Below are 21,766 nucleotides of genomic sequence, written 5' to 3' on the forward strand. Positions count from 1 at the left end.
AATCCCCAAACTGCCCCTCCAAACCAAGGGCAAAGTGAGAAAGAAAGAAAGAAAGGAAGGAAGGAAGGAAGGAAGGAAGGAAGGAAGGAAGGAAGGAAGGAAGAAAGAAAGAAAGAAAGAAAGAAAGAAAGAAAGAAAGAAATGTGAGGCATCCAGGAGAAGCACAGGGACATCATTTATAAAGCCCCGATCAGATTCAGACAAGGTTGGGAGCAAAGAGTGACCTTTGGAACACCTCAACAGGTCCTTGGAAAAAAGTACCCTTGAGCCACTAAGAGCGGTCCCATCACGTCTCACTGCTGGGGAAGGCAAGGAGAGCCTAGCAAGCAGAAGCCACCAAGAACCCGCATATCTCTTCTTACCCCACTTAGAATGGCCGATATTCATGAACGTGATGTGACAGCTTAAATATCATCATTCCAGATCATTCCAGAATCTATGTTTAACTTAGAATTCATCACTGGATTATCTTAAAGGCTTGGACATTGTCAAAGAAAAACCAAGTTACTGGAGTAAGGGAAGGGTCTGTGCTTGCTAATAAGCCCAGCCTGAGTGAGCCTACAGTGGGAGACACCCATTTCTGAAACATGACATGGTGGCTTTTAAAAGGCAGCTGTGATTTACACACTGCCTAATTCCAGGGCACATTTTTTACATCATGGTCAAGTCAAATCATAGTCCTGCGAATAGCACCCCCCTATTGTTTTGCAGCATACAACCTGCATAAAAACAAAGGTGGACGTGTTCAGGAGGGACACAGGCATCATTTATAAAGCTCTTTTGTACTCTGACACAGCAGCCATACTGGTTTAGGACTGTACATTTGTTGCAGTGAAACTACAGTTCAGACGTAGCCTGGGTATGAGAGAGGAAAAAATAATACCCACCTCCCTTCCAACAAACTTTATTATGACTACCTCAAGTGACTAAGTGATTCTAATAGAGCTTTCTCTTCTCTCTTCCATCCTCTGGTCTAAAGAGAGAAGAAATGCCAAAAATGGGGCAGGCACAGGCACACAAAACAGCAATAGGCCTAAATACCCCCAAACTGTGATGCTGCCCTTACAATAATGAGGTTGGAATGTGGCTCCCAGGAGGCAATCCTGGAATCTGTGACAATCCAAGAAACTGTGACAAATCAAAGTTCTCTCTTCTACCATAGCAGGTACCAGATTTCAGTTCTCAAAAAGAAAATAAAGCAAACATATATACACAAACACACCCAAGAAGATGGTGTGGGGAAGGGAGAAGGAAAAAGCATCTTTTCTTTCTGCTCAGAAGGAGACCACTGTTTCCAGGTGTTGCCTATTTAGAAGCATTGAATGTCAGCCCCACTGAAAAGCAGCGTATTCCCACAGCTCACAGTCCTAGATTAGCCACCACATAGGAGAGGGGCTGTTGGAAAGGAAAGCCGACCCAGAAAAGCTCAGGGAGGCTTCAGTCCTCCACCGAAGATAAACACAGGCTCACAATTCGTTATCTACCATCCCCAAATCCAAAACACTCTGAAAACTGAAAAATTTCAAGTCAGTCATTTGGTGGCAAATCAAACCTGACCTCATCCGGTGGCAAAACGTGAGCTGCACTACATAAGATCATTTGTAGTCTGTTTATCTCACTTTGTGTGAATACTCTTACGTTTCACTGATGAAATAATGAGCTTGAGTACGGAGTACTGACCCTAGGCCCCTCTGAGGATGTTTTTATATATATGTACCCGATTACCTTCCTAAAAAAATTCTGAATTTAAAAACCCATCTGGCCCCGAGGGTTTCAGATAAGAGGAAAAAGACTGTAGACCTATAATAGGATGACGTAAGACCTCTACAAAAGTTACTGAAGGCCTGAGAGAGTCAGATTACCCCCTGGTTGTTCCAACGTGAGAAGCTTCCTACACAGGCCAGACTGCAGCATTATTTGGCAACACTGTGTTAAAAAAGGGAAATCGATTACGCAGTGTCCTAATTTCATGTTAAATCCTGGTTTCCTACCTTCACATATTCCAGGGTTGGGTCCAGAAGATGCTGATCCCTGAAAAGAGAAAATGGTAAGTATGAGAACTGAGAACAATGCATTCTTGCACTGAGTAAAACGTATCCAACATTAATTCCCCCTATTCATTCAGATTATTAAGATAGGCCCACCTCCCCAGCAATACTCCCAGCAGACAGATAAGGAAGTTAGAACAAATACAGATTCCTTTCATGGTGTGTGTTGGGGGTAGGGGTAGATGGTAGGACACCACCATAATTTCTGTTTAGAAGCTCCAAGTGCTTTATCACATTCAGGCTCCAAATGTTAGACTTCCATGTAGTGAGTCTACTTTCACTCGAGCATAAAAATTAGCCTAGAAATCTGAAGGAAAGAACACGGAGGATAGAGGTGGGTGTAAAGCAGGACTGGATGCCCAAATGAGGGGTACTCTGGATCAGACAGCTGTATCATGCTCACTTTGACAGAAGAAAATGGAGACTGAGGTGGGCCCAGTGGCTATCCAAGGTCACCTAGCACCAAGGGGAGAGGATGGAGTCTGTATACCCAGCTTTCTAGACCACATTTGCCTTTTTTTTATTGCTGCCTCCATTACCCACCCACCCCTGGTGTCAAGCAGAGAAATCCATCCCATTTTCTTTGGCACCCAAGTATTCTTCTCTCCCTATCTAATGTCTGCTCGTGTCTGTCATAATATGATGCTGGAATTGACCAGAGAGTGAAAAGTAAACAACAGCAGGTGGCCTTAAGGAGGCTGACTTCTTACAGAAAGAAGAGAATCTGACTAGGCCAAAGGAGAGGAGGGGGAGACGTGAGAGTGGCCGTTTTCAGTGCTTGCAGAGTTATAATGAGGTGGCCCCTCAACAGAAGGTGTGAAAAGACAGCTGCCTTCAGTCTTAAACTTCAGAAACTCAACACATCCTCACAGAGACAGCATCATTTTGAAAGGACAGAATGGCTGTGAAGCCTGTAAGAGTAGTCTTCTCAAGGGAGTGGGCCTTAGTGTGAGGGTGAGGGTCTCTCAGAAGCCCTACTGATAAGCAGCTTCCTCCACAAGGGTTGGCTCAACCCCCAAACCCGTGGGCTGTGACACTTCCCTGGCAGTGGAGAGACCTCGAAAGATGGCAGCACTTCTTCCCAGGACAAGAGAGAAGGTCACTGCCGGAGCACAAGGAGTCCCAACCCCACAGCTCAGGGATACCACTCCCAAAGCCATGCTTGGCCTGGTTTGACCGTCCATTCGGGACTACGCCCAGGGCACCTGCACAGAGGCAGCGTGGCATCTGAGATGCCCCTTTCCACGTCAGTGGATTAGGTTCTGGAATGAGTCCCTTTGCAGGGCCAAAAGATCTGAGAACAGCATAAGCTCTCTGTCCCTGGGTGCATTCCCATTAAAGAGGGCTATAAACCTCGAAGCCTTAAAACTCTTTGCCTTCAAGTTCATTTATCCGGCATCCAGAGTCCATCCGCTGTGCCAGGTCGTCCCTTCTCCTGCCACATGCTCTGGACACCATCTCAGTGTCACCAGGCTTTGCATCCACGGAACCATCTGGCTAGGGACTCAAAATTTTGTCCACAGCACTTGGGCTGTGCTCCCTTTTAAGTTCTTGAACCCCTGTTTTTCTACTGAACTAACATTTCAGGCATATAGCCATCTAGTCTTAGGTTAATCATCTTGCCCAGAGGTCTGGCCTTGTGAGGGCAGAAAGATGTTAGAACTACTGAAATGCTGTTCTCTTCAAATTTTATTTTATTTTTTTAATTTTTTTTTTTTTTAACGTTTATTTATTCTTTGAGACAGAGAGAGACAGAGCATGAACGGGGGAGGGTCAGAGAGAGGGAGACACAGAATCTGAAACAGGCTCCAGGCTCCGAGCTGTCAGCACAGAGCCCGACGCGGGGCTTGAACTCATGGACCGCGAGATCATGACCTGAGCCGAAGTTGGCCACTTAACCGACTGAGCCACCCAGGCGCCCCTCAAATTTTATTTTTAAGTACACTTAAAAATGTGTGTTATGGGGTCACCTGGGTGACCGAGTCCGTTGAGTGTTTGACTCCTGCTCAGGTCATGATCTCGCGATTTGCCCACTCCTGTATGGTGGGCAAATGGGACTGAGGCTCAAGGTGAGAGAGAAAGGGGGGCGTGTGATGGCTCAGTCAGTTAAGCGTCCGACTTTGGCTCCGGTCAAGATCTCACGGTTCTTGAGTTCGAGCCCCACATCAGGCTCTGTGCTGACAGCTTGGAGCCTGCAGCCTGCTCCGGATTCTGTGTCTTCCTCTCTCTCTGACCCTCCCCCACTTGTGCTTTGTCTCTCAAACATAAATAAACACAGAAAAAAAAAATTTTTAGTGTATGTTACGTACATTTATACATACATGTCTTCATCCATGGATAAATAGTATAGGTATGGGCAGTTGAAGTCAATGGTTCCATATGTTTTTGGTCTCAGGATCTCTTCACACTCCAAATTACTGAGGACCCCAAAGAGCTTTTGTTTATGTGGGTTATATGTACTGATTACTGATATTAGAAATTAAACAGAAATTTTCAAAATATTAATATTAAAAAAATAAACTTATATAAACAATTTTATTACAAAGAGACATGTTTTCATAACAAAAATTTAGTGAGACGAATGACACTGTCTCACATTTTTGCAAATCTTTTTCATGTCTGGCTTATAGGGCAGCTGAATTCTCATATCTACTTGTCTATTCAGTATGTTGTGATAGGTCTTGGTTTAGAAAAAAGTCCATCCTCACATAGACACGTAACTGGAGAAGGGAGTGGTATTTCATTTCCAGATACTTATGGCTATTCTTGATACCATACCAAAACTCAACAAGTGGTAATTTCTAAACGATCAGTTGTAACGCGGTATCTTAAACCATGTCTGGTACTCTTTTGCATCTATCTTGCACCTTGATTGGGCCTTTTATCCATGTGTGATTCTGTAACCACTGTTCTGGAAAATACTGGTTCACTGAGTTATGCAGTTATTCTAAGTTTTGACACATTTCATTAGAATATAAAAAAAGAATCACATTTGTTAATATCATCACTGATCTCATCAGAACTTATAAAGCCTTGGGAAATATCAAGCTCATGGAGGAGGATATAAGTTTTCCAAACTTCTAACTTTCACTTGAAACTTTGAATTTTTTCACTGGCAGCTTACACTGTCAAATATTTTCCTTGAGCTTCATTTCATTCATTTTGGAGAATGTATTTGCCAAATACCGAGACCATATAGTCATGGTTTGCCATTTTAACTCTCCTTTTTTAGTGCTCAAATGTCATCCTTTTCGTAAATTCTTTTTAGCATTTTGTCCAGGATCTGCTCTTCTCACCAGATTTAGCTGTAAAATCCTTTTCCTTTCACCTCTGAAAGTTGAAAAGTTCCTCTCTTCCTTTCTCTAGACACATATCTGAAAACTCTCTGAGCTGGTTCCCTCAGAAGAGATCCTTCTAACTGTCTCAGGCAGAAGTGGGGTGACCAACGGGCCAGGCCAGGCACTGTGCCCGGGTGGCTCCTGAGGCCATGCTGATCAGCAGGACCCGCACTCAGAGACAAGACCGCCTAGGGGCATAGCAGCCTGTGCGCTCCCATCCAGGGAGCCTGGGGTGCTCTCCAAAATGCCCCCCACCTTAGATGAACCTCGTTCCTCTTTGATCCTTTACTGTACACTTCTCTGGGCACAAGAGAAGAAACTGGAGGCTCTGGTGAGGGATAAAACTCAAGGCCCCTCTTGACCCTGCCCCCAACTGAACTCTGCTAAGGGAGCCTTGTTCATTCTGCTTCAAGAGCAGAGGGGAATCCAAATGTCCTCAGATTCTAGTTCTGTGCTCCCGGGGGTGCCCTCGAGAATCCTCATGTTCTCTGTCTCCTTTTTAGAGAGGCAAGGAGGGGACACAAGGAGATATAATGAAGCCAAGTAGGTGTGTTACAAATCCAAAGGCTTTAAAAATCATTGCCTTGAACTAAATTAAAATGATGTTTATAAGCAGAAGTGCTGTCTCCTTTCTCAGCCAGTCACATCATCCCGGCTAACCAAAGATAGGAGCTAGAAAACATAGCAGTTGGCCCTGTAGCCCCAGCCTCTAATTTGAAATAGAATATCCAATTATTCATACAAGTCTGTGCAGCAAACACTCCTTAAGCCACAGATTTATATTCTCTGACAGAGATCACTAGAAAACAAACAGAGGGACTTGGCAATATAAATGAAAAGCTTTTTTTTTTGTTTTATTTTGCTTTTGCACATTATGAATCCCACCCATGTGAATCCATGATGTCGTGTGCATCTCTTCTTACACCTGGTGAGGCTGGCAGGCGCCCATGGGCCCTCTGTCAGGCATGCTGCCCCGCAGGGCACGGTCCACAGACCGCAGGAAAGCAGCAGAATGAAACTGGACTCTCTTGTTATTTTGTTCTCAAGTTTATTAAGTTTTAAATAACATCACTATGTTTATGCCAGTTAAATTATCCTCTCCAGCACTCTGTTTTCCTAAGTTCAGACTGAGGGATGTGTGGTCAGAAGCCACAGAAATGGGGTCTTTCCTACTTCAGTTTGTTTCTCATCAGTAACCAGGTTCAGAGTTCCTCCCTCTTAAGAGGACACTTGACCTACAGGTAAGCTATTTGGAGTTACTCAACTATCTTGAGTAAGTATATAAGCAAAATTTCACTACCACAGATCTTTTCTGAGTGCTTGGCATACAGATGAGAAACGAAGCACCCTACATCTGTCTTAAATTATAAAATGCTTTAAATGAATGAATGTTTTGACTTCTTTAAATATTACAGAATAAATTGATGGCTAACAGTGTTGCCAAACAAATGTCCTTTTGGAAATAACATAAAGAGGAATCATTTGTAATAAGACGATTCTTTCATGCAGTGGAGGGATGAGAGAAACTAGATCCAACTGTTCCCGACTGAGTAGAAAAAAGGCTCCACGCACACCAGTAATCTGCAGAGTTGGCTCCCCTCCTTGGTGCACACGGCATGGTATTTGCATTCTGGTTCATTCTATCATGTATTTATTTGTATACAGTTCCTCCTCTACTAGGAGACACTTCATTCCCAGTATCTCCATAGTTCTTGCATCCATTCTACCAACATGATCAAGCATCTACAATATGCTGTGCTGTAGGCCAGACAATGGAAACAGAAGAACCAAAGACAAAGGCCCTGCTCCCAGAGAGGCTGCAATCAAGTGGCAAGGACAGATGAACAGACCCAGCACAACTCAAGTTAAGTTTCAGTGGGAAGGAAATACCATGAAGGGGCCTTTCAGGCAACCTTTGAGCTAAGGTTTGAGGACCGGGTAGAGACTCATCGGGTAAAGAAGATGTGAGGTAGGTGGTGATGAGAAATGCCCAGGAAACAGCAGAAGCATATGCAAACACATGGGGACACGGGACAATGTGGCATACCTGGGGAACCACAGCATTCAGGGGTAATTCCGCTCTGGTCCAGGCCACCATCATCTATCGCCTGGACCCCTGCAATGCCTTCCCGGCTCCACTGTCTCCACAGGAGCCAGCATGATCCTTACCAAAATCAAAATCCTCTAATAACTCCCATCCAATCACAAGAAAAACCCTAGAGTCCTTACCAGGTTCTCTGAGGCCCTCTTTGGCATGGTCCCCACCAGCTCCCCAACCTCACTCTGGTGCACAGAATTCTAAAGATATCTTCCAACAAGATTCCCCACCCCCACCCCGAAAGTCAACCAAACAGTAATCTCAGTACTGCTGTGAAGGGATTTTGCACATGTAAGCCCCAAGTCAGCTGACATTACCATCTGGCAACGATCCAAATGGACCAGACATACAAAGCGAGGGGGCCTGGACATGAAGGACCCTGTTACCAGGGTGACATTACAACATGGCCTGTGACAAGGCCCATGGCATGAAACTCTGGGTGGCCACTACATGGGAGCCGTCCCCTGAAGACAGCCAGGAAGCAGAGATCTCAGTCCTACCATCCCAGGGAACGGAGTTCTGCCAACAACCTGAATGACTGTGGAAGCAGATTCTTCCCAGAGCCTCAGATGAGAACACAGCTGCTGACATCTTGGGTTTGAGACCTGTAAGCAAGAACCCAGCTGAGCTCTGTGGGACTTCTGTCCTACAGGAACTATGAGGCAATAAACAGGTATTAAGGCACCAAATTTGTGGCAATTTGTTACTCAGCAAAAGCATACTAATACATTCCACTCATTCCAGTCAGGTCATATTGACTTTTCTTTCTGGCACTCAAACATGCCAAGCTGGTCCCTGCCTCTGTGGCTTGGCATTTACTGTTCCTTTGCCTAGAACATTCTCCCTGCAGTTCTCAAAGGCTCACTCCCTCCTATCACTCAGGTCTCTGCTCAAATAACACCTCCTCAGAGAAGCTTTCCTTAAACACCTATCTAAATGAGTACTGCTGCTACCCTCTATCACCTTATCTGACATTATTCTTTCCCATATTATCTGATATCACATGAAATATTTATTTGCTCAGGTCTTTCTTATGGAATATAATCCTACAAGACTGAGACTTTCTCTGCTTTACTCACCTTGATATCCCCTGTGCTCTGCACACAGCAGTTGCCCAGTAACCATTTGCTGAATTAATGAATAAAAGAACAAGTAACAGAAGCACAGGGTTGGGGGAAGCTCAGGAGTGGTGGGGGGCTGGAGATCAGGATGAAGAAGAGGCAGTGCCAGAGCATAAGGGGTTTGGAGGCCATGTAAACATGTCTAGACTTATGAAAGCAATGGGATTTGTTGACAAATCTTAAGCTGCAGAATAACCAGAGATTTGTGTTTTAGAAAAATCCCCCTGCACTGGTGTGGAAAACAGATTCGTGGAGGGCAAGACAGAGTCAGGAAAACCAAAGGAGATGTTGGAGCAGTCTGGGTGAGAGAGGGCAAGGCCTGGACTATAGGAACAGAGGGAGCAGGGACGGTGTATAGATTAAGGAGACTTTTTTTAAAACAACTTTTTAAATGTTTATTTATTTTTGAGAGAGACAGAGAGAGACAGAGAGAGACAGAGAGGCAGTGTGAGGAGAGGAGGCGCTGAAAGAGAGACAGACACAAACCAAAGCAGGCTCCAGGCTCTGAGCTGTCAGCAGAGGCCGAGGTGGGGCTTGAACTCATGAACCTGAGCTGAAAAGTCAGTGCTTAATCTAATCCACTGAGCCACCCAGGTGCCCCAGGAGAGTTTTCTAAGTGACAATAGGTGGTAAATGACTGGATTCAGTGGGTCAAAGGGAAAAGAGAGGTAAGGGTACTTACTAAATTCTTTCTAAGGGAACTAAATAGATGGTGCCTAGCACACCTCAATACACTCATTAGGAATGAATTAGCATGGTGCCTGCATCTGACTCTTGATTTTAGCTCAGGTTATGATCCCAGGGTTGTAAGATCAAGCCCCATGGTGGGCTCCGTGCTGAGCGTGGGGCCTGCCCGAGATTCTCAGTTTCTCTCTCTCTCTAAAATAAAATACTTAAAAGAATTAAAGAAAGAAAAAAGAATAAACTAACAAACACCTTTTTCAAGCACGAGAAGAACTTTCAAGGTTACTGGGATCTGCATAAGAATTAGCCCCATTACCACCTATTGTCCATGGTTCGCAGTGCAGTATGATTGCTGGCATTCAGCTACTGAAGGTTTCAGATGAGCTCCCTTCCTTTTCAACTGTTAAATAAGTTACTTTCAGTGGAGTCTTTCACATCTTTCAAGTTATGAACACACAAATCTTTCCCATAAACTACGAAATATAACAAACATTTAAGGGATCCCTTAACACCAACAAAAATAGTTAACTCAAGAGGGAAACACAGAGAACAACTAGGTGGCTATTAGATACCAGCCAAGAATACCTGTTTTACATAATTTTACATAATTCTTTGGTCTTCTCCATCAGTCCCACCCCAGAGGGCAACCACTGCTTGTTTCTGTCTTTTTCATGGGGCTGTAAGCTCCATGAGGGTAAGGGCTATTTGTGTCTTGCTCACCAATGTATACCATGCCCTTTGAGTCATATTTGTCACAGAGCAGCCAATTAATCAATAAACAAGGGCGAGAATGGACAAATAAAAATATAAATCACCAAAACCCACCTTTGTATATAGTCCACATAAGGCCTCAGGAAATCAGAAATTTCTACTACAGGGCTTTCATTTGCTTAATATGGTAGACCAGATATTCCAAAAACTAGACAACGAATTAAAGTATGAATGTATTTTCAAATGCATTGGTGACGTCACAAGAAAGATAAAGCCTCAAGAAGCACAGACATGAACAAAACAGATACAGAAACAGAGAACACGTCAAAAACACAAAACATGGACAACAGCAGGGTAAGGAGCAGGGCAGGGAGGATGAGTCTCGGGTCTGCAGAGGTGAACAGCTCACCATAGAGCCATGCACAATGTGTGAGCCATCAGAATGCGACTAACACTACCTCTGCATAAGGAATGTTCAAAAAGAAATAAGAATTAAGTAGGTAGCATGCTTTCTAGCAAAGGGAACCAAGAAGGAAACCTACTCTCCCCACTACAAATTCTGATGGTGAAAAAAAATAACGGCAGCAGTGACAGTCTCCCCTAAGAGCTTGTAGCCACAGATCAGCTGTCTTGTCAGCTGAGATTCAAATTTATACTGCTCTGCTTGGACAGAGAAGCCAAAACTGAGAAATTAAAGTGTTTGGGTTGGTGGTGCCACTAGTAAGGAAACAGCATAGATACTTTCTGGGGGGAAACTTTATCAACAGAATGCCATTCAGGATATCCACAAATGTGGTTAAACATAAATTTCCCTTCAGAAATAACCATCTGCACAAGGAAGCAAGCCCCAATCACTGAAGTCGGCAGAAACAACAACAGACTGAGATCCTCGAAGACCTCAGATATTAGAATACCAGACATGGGCTACAGAATAGCGATGTATGATAAATTTTTTTTAAGTTTATTTATTTATTTTGAGAGAGAGAGAGAACACAAGCAGGGAAAGAAGAGAGAAAGAGGGAGAGAGAGAGTATCCCAAGCAGGCTCCATACTGTCAGCACAGAGCATGACATGAGGCTTGAACTCCTAAAAACTGTGAGATCATGACCTGAGCAGAAATAAAGAGTTGGACACTTAACCACCTGAGCCACCCAGGTGCCCCTAACAATGTATGATAAATTTTTTAAAAAGTAAAAGATGGAATCAAAAAGTGATCTAAGAATAAACAGGTGGTTATAAAAATTAAAAAAACAGATTATAATATATACATATAATTTGCTACATAGCAGATTAAACATGGCTAAAGAAAATATGACAAATATATAAAGAAACTATATGAAACACAGCACAGAGAGAAAAGGTGACAGAAAATATAAAAGAGATGTTGAAGGTTGAATGGGAAGGTTAATTACATTTAACCTGAACTCTACAAGAAGAAAATCCGAGAGAAAGAGCAATAGTCAGGGAAATAAATAATGATGGGAAATCTTCAAAATAAATGAAAGATACCCATTCTCAGATTCAGGCATCCCGGTGCATCCTAAGCAGTATAAACAAAAATAAAGTCCCACCTACACACATTGCAATGAAAGCACAGACCCTCAAGAACAGAGAGAAGATGGTGAAAGCAGCTGGAGAGCAAAGGAAGGATTTGCCATCAGAGCAATGACGCTGAGGCTGACAGCCTGTTTTCATCAGCCATAGAGGAAAGGGAGGAGCTCAAAATTTTCTGCCCAGTGAAACTACCGAGTATAAGGGTGAAGAAAGACAATATTAGATAAATAAAAGCAGAGAACACCGTTCAGGAAGAATGAAATGGATGCCCAAAAAACAGCCTAAGATCTAAGAATGAGTGTTGCACAAAGTAACTAGTAAACATATAGGCAGCTCCAAACCAGCACTAGTGGGATAAAATGAGATGAATATATAATTTGTGGAGGTAAAAATATATATATAAAGTGCTGGCAAAGATGTGGAGAAGTTGGAACCCATATGCATGGTTGGTAGGAATGTCAATGGTACCGCTGCTAGGAAAAACAGTGTGGAGGTTCCTTTAAAAATTCAAAATAGAACTGCAGTATGATCCAGCAATTCCACTTCTGAGTAGACACCCAGGAGGACTAAAAGAAGGGTTTCGAAGAGATATTTGTGCACACATGTTCTCAGCAGCATTATTCACAGAAGGCAAAATGTGGAAGCAACCCAAGCATCCGCTGACGGAAGAGTGGATAGACAAGATGTTGTATACAGATACAGTGGAATATTACGGGGCCTTGAAAAGGAAGGGGATTCGGACACCTGCTCCAACAGGGAGAAACCTTGAGGGCTTTATACTAAGTGAAGTAAGCCAGTCACAAAAGGACAAATACTGTATAGTTTTACTTATATGAGGTGCCTAGAGTAATCAAATTCACAGAGACAGAAAGAACAAAAGTGGTTACCAGGACCTGGGGTGAGAAGATGGGGAGTTGTTTCAAGGGTACAGAGTTTCCATTTTGCAAGATAAAAAGAGTTGGGGAGACTGGTTGCACAACAATGTGAATGTACTTAATATTATTCATTGACTCATTACTCATTAACTGTACACTTAAAAATGGCTAAGATGATAAAATTTATATTATGTGCATTTTACCACAATTTTTTAAAAAAAGACAAACTAAAATATAGGACAACAATGGCATATAAGCCAAGTGGAAGGCCACAGCCGGGGCTAGTGTTCTAAGGTCCTGTATTGTTCAGAAAGAAGTACTGTTTTACTTTATCTTTTATAAAGTAATTATATTTTAAAAGTAACCATTAAATGAATAGTAGAGTATTTATTTTTAATTTTTAAAAATATTTTGTAGGGGCGCCTGGGCGGCTCAGTCGGTTGAGCGTCCGACTTCGGCTCAGGTCATGATCTCACGGTTCCTGGGTTCAGAACCGGGTTTTTAACGTTTATTTATTTTGGAGACAGAGAGTGTGAACGGGGGAGGGGCAGAGAGAGGGAGACACAGAATCTGAAGCAGGCTCCAGGCTCCGAGCTGTCAGCACAGAGCCCGACGCGGGGCTCGAACCCAGGAACCGTGAGATCATGACCTGAGCCGAAGTCGGACGCTCAACCGACTGAGCCGCCCAGGCGCCCCATGAATAGTAGGGTATTTTTAAAAAGACAAAATAAGGCAATTTAAAAAACCCATAGGTTTTAAAAAATGTACAGCTAGTACAGACGTACGGAATAAGCAGCAGCTATAAGCCCAAAGATTGTACATCACTAAACACAGTAACTCTTAACTAGATTAAATTCGCAAAACAGATTTTCAGAAGGTAGAATATAGTACATTTGGATATAATAAAAGTGATATTTTGAAGGAAATGTGTAGCTATAATGCTTATTTTTAGGAAAAAAAAGACCGAAACTAATTAAGTGTCCAGCTTAAGTAAAAAGAGTAAACACAAATAGAACAGAGATTTTTAAAAAGGTGGGGGGGGGGGGAGAGAAATTAAATATAAAACAATGACACAACAGGGAAGCAACAAATAAAGCCTTGTTTTTGGAAAGCTTAATAAAATAAACCTCTGACAGATGTAATCCCTGGGGAAAAGAGAGAAGGCACAAAACGATAAAGGAATGACGAGGGCATAGCCATAGACACCAGGGAGCACAGTAAGAGAACACTACGAACACCTTTATGCCAATAAATTTTAAAACTTAGCGAAAATGAACAAATTCCCAGAAAATACTAAAACAGACTCAAAAAAGAAACAGAAAACTGAATCTAGCCATTTAAAAAAACTCAATCAGTTCAATATCTTCCCACAGGCCTAGGTGGTTATGCTATGTAGCAAGCTCTGCCAAACTTTGGAATTATTTGTTACTTGAAAATGATATAAAAGCTTCAAGAGGGGTGCCTGGGTGGCTCAGTCGGTTAAGCATCCAACTCTTGATTTTGGCTCAGGACACGATCAAGCTCTGTGTCAGGCTCTGCAATGACAGCGTGGAACCTGCTTGAGATTCTCTCCCTCTCTCGTCCCAAAATAAACAAAGTTTAAAAACAAGAGAGAAAAGGTATAAGAAGTGGAAAGGAGAACAGAACTGTCACGATTCACAAATGCTCAGTGTCTACATTAGAACACAAAGAATCCACACAGACCCTATAAAGTAGGGCAAAGTTCCCGAAACACTGCAAAATCTTGTATTTACAACTTACTGAGGGTACAGACTAGAAGGCTTGTATGTCTGGGTTGGAGTTCTTGCTCTGTGGGTGTTCATTCATCACAAATAAATTCATTCCTAGAACACTTAACTGAAATGCAAGACAAAGAGATGAGTGGGACCCATGGGTCCCTGTTTACCTAAAGTGGCGGGGCCAAGGTGGTCTACCGGTTTACCACTCTTAACCAACTCATGACCAGGGCATGTCACACAATCAGGGGAGGTGAAGCCAACAACTGGGACCAAGTATGCCCTCCATTGGCAACTTGATGGCTGCAGCCTGTTCCTATATGGGTATGGCCTTAGAATCTAGAGCCATCACCCTCCCTTCTCTATCAGGAAGAGCCATCAACATTCCAGAATCTTAGCTGGAGTGAAGGGGGGACAGAAGGATTGAAGGAAGAAAGAGACAGCAATAGGTTTTAAGTCTACTGAGAGTTTGTGTCCACTGGACAATATTCCTTATATTTTATTAGATGATATCCATGGGGTAAAGCCTTGCTCATCTCACCAGCCTCGTCTCCTCACCTTGCTCCTGATGCTCCAGTAACTCCAAACTGTTTGGAATTCCCTGAACCTAAAGGCCTGGAGTCCCCACTGTCTTCCCATTCATTTCCACTTTCCCCAACCACTCTTCCCTTGCCTCCCACAGCTCAAAGAAGAACATCTCCCCAGCACTTCTTTTTCATTCATTATAAAACTTTATAACAAATAATTATAATTCAATACAATATGTGTACTCCTGTCCATCTCCCTTACCGGGCTATGAGCTCACAGAGAAGAGGGACCATATTTCATCTTATTCATCTTTGTTTTTTTTGATGTTTATTTATTTTTGAGAGAGAGCGAGCGAGAGAGCACGAGAGCACACACGCACACATGAGAGCAGGGGAGGGGCAGAGAGAGGGAGACAAAGAATCCAAAGCAGGCTCTAGGCTCTGAGCTATCAGCACAGAGCCTGATGTGCGGCCTGAACCCACAAGGCGTGAGATCATGACCCAAGCCAAAGTCAGATGCTCAACCGACTGAGCCACCCAGGCACCCCTATTTTATTCACCTTTGTATCCCCAGGGCAGAGTTGCTCCATAAATGTCAGTTTGAGTGAATGAATGAACGGGTGTGAATTTGTGTGTATCCAAAAGACCTCCACCCCAACTTACCCTTTGTCACACTCCCTGGGTTCACCAAGAGATTAACAACATTGGAAGGAGACAGGGAATGAGAGAGAAATGTTGTTTTTGAGAAATAGGCCTCCACAGCAAGAAGATAATTTTGCCAAAGGCCTGTGACTGAACCGTGGCAGCCTCAGATAGAACCCCCTCAGCAACGGACCGTCACTGCTGTTCGGGCAGTGCCTGGCTTCTCAGCCCCACTGAGACCAGAAGTTTTCAAAGTGACACTGAGAGGCTGGCTGCTCCTGCTGAAAATGAATCTCTCTGGATATGTTTGAAATGTCATGTTTGAAGTTCATTAGGGAGATCACCAAATGTACAGAGAGTTTACTACAGGGCCATTTCCATTGGTTTCTGGGAAAATGAGAAGAAATGGATGCCTGAAAGATGGCTAGCCTGGCGAGTAGAGATGAAGGTCCCGGAAAAATATCCACCGGGATATGATTTGATGGACAGGTTCTTTACTGATGCTGGGAATCCCATGAAAGTCCCCTGCCTTTCTTACACTAGGCAGGGGCATATTATGTATACAGCCTTTGCTAACTTAAAAAGGGATGCAGCTTTAAAAACAGAGAACTGCAACACTTCTAGATGTGCACTCAATATATTTTGTTTCATCACCTTGCAAAATAAATGAGAAGAGATTCACTCTCCCACATCTCGCAATGCATTTATTGACCTTATTTGTTAACACAGGCTTCACTAGGAGTCGACAGGATTAAGGTTGGTGCGTATTTCATATTTTCCTCCCAGGGTTAATGTATGACATGAGAAGTTCCTTTTCACTAATACACAAAACCTTAGGGATATTCTTTAAGGATTAAACCAAAAGATCTGCTTTGGAGTAGAGGAGTGGCCTCGACAGAAGTTCACTGGTCTGCACTGGGGGAATTCATCTTTTATTTCTGGTTGTCTAGAGCTAAAAACAATTCACCAGATATGTGATCTGAGCAGCCAAGTGTGACCACTTCCCTTCATCTGAATATTAAACTTTAGTTAATGCTCCTAAAATCACATTAGCTTCTTTGATGACCATAGCACACTGCTGACTCATTCTGAGGCTGCACTTATCCAAATCCTGCAATATTTCTCATATGTGACTATTAAGCCAAACCCCATACTTTGACTTTGCTGAATTCTAGTGCAAGTCACTAGAGTCTTTTCTTTTAAATATTTTTGAGAGAGAGAACGTGAGCGTGGAAGAGTGTGGAAGGGGCAGAGAGAGGAGGGTGACAGAGGATCTGAAGCAGGCTTCACACTGACAGCAGAGAGCCCAACGCAGGGCTCAAACCCACAAACTGCCAGATCGTGACCTGAGCCTAAGTCGGATGCTCAACCGACTGGAGCCACCCCGGTGCCCCAAGCCTCTCACTAGAGCCTTATGCAATTAGATTTGGTCTATTCTTTCAAAATGCCATGATCTTTTTTGGATCTCATTTGTGTCATTTTGACATATTCTTCTAAGATTCACGTCACCCCCCAGTGTGATCTTTATGTCCATATAAACAGTTTTTAAAAAACTAGCTGGACTAGGCAGAGCGAGACGTGGGTCAATCAGGACACAGTCCACAGCACGCTTCATGTACTACCATCTGGCCTGCCTCTCACCTGAAGGATATCACCAGTGATTGGCATTTGCTCACACACCTTCTCAAGCTTCCTCTATAGGCAGGAAATTAATCTGGTCTGACTTGCTTTTGGCAAAGCCCTAATACGCTAACGGTCGATGTTTCCTCCAGCAAGTATGCACAAATCATTGTCCAGTCCTTTTACAGTATTTCCTGAGATCAGTTCAATCTTATTTTACAGGTTTCTATTGTCTCTCTAGTTCCTTTCTTGAAAATTAAGATATTCATCTGCATCTTTGCTGTAGCTTGTTACGCCTACACTCCTCCAAAGTTGGTCTGCATTGGCGTGGACCTTGAGGTGCCTGCATCGTCTTGGCCTTGGGCCCCCTCGGTCTTCTTGGGCCTTGGGGCTTCACCTCATCTGGTGGCATCAGAGCCCCTTGCCATGGCCTCTCCTACTCCAGCTGGGAATTCTCTTCCTTTACATGGATCCTACCCTTTCCAATCAGGGAAGTCATTTCCTTGACAGAAAAAATGCAAGCCAAACAGCAGCTCAGCAGTTTGGTTTCTCTCACCTCCCCCTCTTTGGTTTCATTGTTCCAACCATAACTTCTGAAAGCCCTTTTTGTTACCCTTAGCATTTTTCACAATCCTCTGCTCACTCTGCACTGTTTCTTTTACAACCCAGAGCCACCTTCTGATGTGGTCCTTGGTTGCATAGGTGGCATGGCCCAACCTTTCTTTGGTCTGGGTCCAAGGCCAGGACAGCACAAGAGCAAGCAGGCAGGCCCTGGGGGAAGGATTATGTAGAAAGTACAACTTCCAATCACCTAGTCAAGGAGAAAAAATAATGTGATACCTGGAAATATGTTAAGGTCAGAGGCCAAGAAAAGCAGAAGAGAACTAGGGAGTGATATGAAGGGCTATACCATGGATAAGAAGCTGGGTCAGCAGCAAAGAAGGTGGACATAACAGACGCTGGGGAGGTCAGATGGTTCAAAAGGGGCATCCCTTTCTCCTGTGGCTTTGAACTCCTCACACGGACGCAGTCGCTGGCCTGCCTTTAGAGCTCTACCACCCAGCACAAGGCCAGGCACACGGTCGATGTTCAATGTACCCGAGGATGAATTCATGAGAATGGCTCTGGCTCATCCCGCCACATAGGGGGATCCTGTAAACCAGTGAGTCCAGCTGGAGACAGTCCTGCATGCACATCCCTAAACCAAGAACAACCTGGATGGTCACATACCTCATCCTCCTTCAAGCAGTGTTCAGCACGCTATTTCTGGTTGTCCTCAACTGTGTTTCCCTTTCAGAGCCTCAGGCCATGGGATCCTCTTTATCATTTCCTTCAACTTTGAGAATCTTTCTTCCTAGAGCCCAGGTGGGGGGGTGGGGGGCGCGGGGGGATTACTGTAGATGAGGACACATTTCCCTTCCTGGCTATCAGAGATTCTAAGGCCTGAGTACATCTAAAGGTCCTGCTTCTTCCACTTTGCCAGCCAATTCCTGCTTCTGTGAGTCAGTTTGTACCTCATTGGAAAATGCAGCAATGCCCGATTAATGTGTGCATGACATATATTATAAGAATGGCAGTGAAACCACCTCCTCAGGCAGATTTCCTAATCATGTTAAAACAGCATCATTTAAATATCCTACATATTCTACTCTGGTAAGTCTATACAGGAATCCAAGACTAATACAAAGCAGTACTAGTTGATAAAAATTTGACACGGTGATAGATTACCCTGTAGTCAGCAGAATTCTAGTGGCAGCATTAAGCTGAAAGCTATAGTTCACATCTTAACTTGGCAGCAGTCAGTCAAACTGAGTAGAGTAAGAATAAGAAACACCATATCAAGGCCAGTACGTCTCTTGGCAGGCAGAGAGGATGGCATCAGTGACTCATCAGACTTCAGGCTGTCTAAGCCCCAACACAGCACTTTTGATAAAAGCAGATGCTTTGTTTGGCTGGTGACTCTTCGCCCTTCCTCACTCCATCCACCCCACCCCCAGCTGCTCTTCATCTCCTTCTGAAACGGTGTGTGTTTGCAAAGGCTTCTTCTCAACTAATTCAAAGGAAGAATAAAAGTGGTATGGTTTTGAGATGATGTCCCCAGGACCTCTAAGAGGAAAGACTTCACCGAGACAAAGAGACAGAACACACGCTCTTTACCTGCCTTCCAGGCCAGGCAGCCGCCTCAAGGTTGCTGCTCACCCAAACGGTGGAAAAGCAGCCGTCACCCCTCAGGCAAAGCCTGCATGTCAACCACAGTCATCCATTTACCTTCTCTGTCCATAGAGTCATCAGAGAACATGTGGGACCCGGTGGAGAAGGAAGTGCAGGAGCGTAATCACCATGCTGCTGACACAGGCTCACAGGGAAGGTGGCCCTGGGGACATGTCTGCTTTAATTAAAAATGTTTTATAAAAAGACTCAAGTAATGAAAAGATGTGTTTTGTTTTACTACATGCTTAAAAGATTAGATCTTTTCCTATTGAATTTTGTCTCTCATTCTAATTTTCATGTTTATTTATTTTTGAGAGAGAGAGAGAGAGAGAGAGTGTGAGGCAGAGAGAGAGGGAGACACAGATGTGAAGCAGGCTCCAGGCTCTGAGCTGTCAGCACAGAGCCCGACACAGGGCTCAAACCCACAAACCGTGAGATCATGACCCGAGCTGAAGTCAGATACTTAACCGACTGAGCCACCTAGGGGCCCCTGTCTCTCGTTCTAAAAAGAAAAACCTTCCTTTGAATAGCACCCCTGTGCAACTCCAGCCTTGCTTCTCTGCTCCCCACCAAAGCCAGCCTATGCAAAGTCAGCCTCCACGGCTGACCCCTTGGAACGGATATGCCAGGGATCCTCAGGGCTGGGTCCCAGGGTTCCTTCCCTTCATGCTGTACCCAGCTCTCTCCCTTGGGGAGGACATCCCTTTCCATGGCTTTAATTTCACTTCTATGCAGACTCTCCTGACTGTATAACTTTGAGCGTGGATCTCTCTCCAGAGCTCCAGGCTTAAAACACCGACTGGTTAACACCATCACTTGACATGCATGCATCTCGAACTTAGCACACTCCAAAGAGAAGTCTCAATTCTCTGCCATCCACCAAACAAAAAGCAGTCCAACAAAGGAAGCCCTGTTCCCCTCCCAGTCTTTCCCATCTCAGTAAATGGCCCCACCTCACACACCAGCTGCCGGAGCCATGCCTGGTGGTCCCCTTCCCTCACCCCACATCATCAAAACCTCACAAAGTCCCGTAGACTCTACCCACCAAATAGATCTTGAATCCACCCCCTCTCACCTTCTCCACCACTATCCCAGCACAGACCTCTAACTGCTCTCTGCACTTTTGCAGCCGCTTCCTGTCCCCTTCTCCAGAGACCAAGTGATCTTCTAAAAACTGAATCATATCACATTATTCCCTTACTTAAAATCCTTTAAAGGCTTCCCTTCGCCCTCAGGAGAAAATCTAAATTCCTTACACCAAGGTCTAGGCCAGTGCCATCCAATAGAAATACAATGTGAAAACCATATGTAATTTTTTTTTTTTTTTTACAACACCTGGTGCTCATCACAAGTACACTCTTTAATCCCCTTCACCTATTTCACCCATCCCCCCACCTACCTCCCCCTTGGGTACCATCAGTGTGTTCTCTATGGATAAGAGTCTGCTTCTTGGTTTCTTTTTTCTCCTTTGCTCATTTGTTTCTTAGATTCCTCAGGTAAGTGAAATCATATGGTATTTGTCTTTCTCTGACTGACCTATTTCACTTAATATAATACTCTCTAGCTTCATCCATGTTGTTGCAAATGGTAAGATTTCATTCTTTTTGATGGAGTGTGTATGTGTGTGTATATGTATATATATGTGTGTGTGTATGTATATGTATATGTATATATACACACACACATATACATATTCTTTATCCATTCATATGAAAACATATGTAATTTTAAATTTTCTAGTAGCTAATTGAGAAGAAATAGGTGAAATTAATTTCAATATCTTATTTAACATAATATTTAAATACCATTTTAACACACAGTAACATAATCAATATTAATCAAGTATTTTACATTCTCCTTTTATATTAAATCTTCAAATGTCCCCTCCCACAGAGAGGCCTTCCCTCCACGCAATCGAAGGAGCTCTGGGCTCTCTGATATTCCCTTCCTTGCATCTCCTCATTTTGTGGTTATGTATTTTTTTTAATTAAAAAATTTTTCTTAACGTTTATTTATTTTTGAGAGAGAGAGAGAGAGACCCAGTAAAGAGTGAGCATGAGAGCACAAGCAGAAGGGCAGAGAGAGAAGGAGACACAAAATCTGAAGCAGGCTCCAGACTCTGAGCTGTCCGCACACAGCCCGACGCAGAGCTTGAACACGTGAACTGTGAGATCATGACCTGAGCCGAAGGTGGATGCTTAACCGGCTGAGTCACCCAGGTGCCCCAATGTGGCTATGTATTTATTGATGCATTTGTTTGCATGCCTTCTAAACTGGGCACAGCGTAAGGACAGGACACACATGTATTTCATTCTCCATGGGTACTTGGTACCTAGCATAGTGCCTGGCACAAAGTAAGCTCAATAAACATTTACCAAAGAATAAATAGCTAAGACACTAATATTAAGCACAAGGATAGGCAGGAAAGGGCTGGTCCGGCGCACTGAAGACAGGCCCTGTTTTGTGTCTTAATACAATGGTGTGCTGATCTTTTAGTGCAGCGTGAGGCTGTCATACCTTTAAGCATGAATGGTGGCCAAGACACACTGCTATAGGGCAGCTCAGGGCAGACCCAGAGAGAGGGATTCCAGCCAGACACCA

General features: G+C 43.7%; 1 protein-coding gene across 4 annotated transcripts in view; it reads right to left on the reverse strand.

The window, feature by feature from the left end:
* The window catches only part of BCAR3 (BCAR3 adaptor protein, NSP family member), a 136,966-nt gene that overhangs the window by 77,817 nt on the left and 37,383 nt on the right, over window positions 1-21,766 (reverse strand). For all 4 annotated transcript variants that reach the window (XM_086717583.1, XM_086717585.1, XM_086717582.1 and 1 more), the window contains exon 3: window positions 1,992-2,031. In XM_086717583.1, the coding sequence (XP_086573709.1) occupies window positions 1,992-2,031 (40 nt within the window). The remainder of the gene's footprint in view (window positions 1-1,991; window positions 2,032-21,766) is intronic.

This window comes from Puma concolor, chromosome C1 (assembly GCF_028749965.1).
Source record: "Puma concolor isolate L17-30 chromosome C1, mPumCon1.1.hap2, whole genome shotgun sequence".
NCBI lineage: Eukaryota > Metazoa > Chordata > Mammalia > Carnivora > Felidae > Puma > Puma concolor.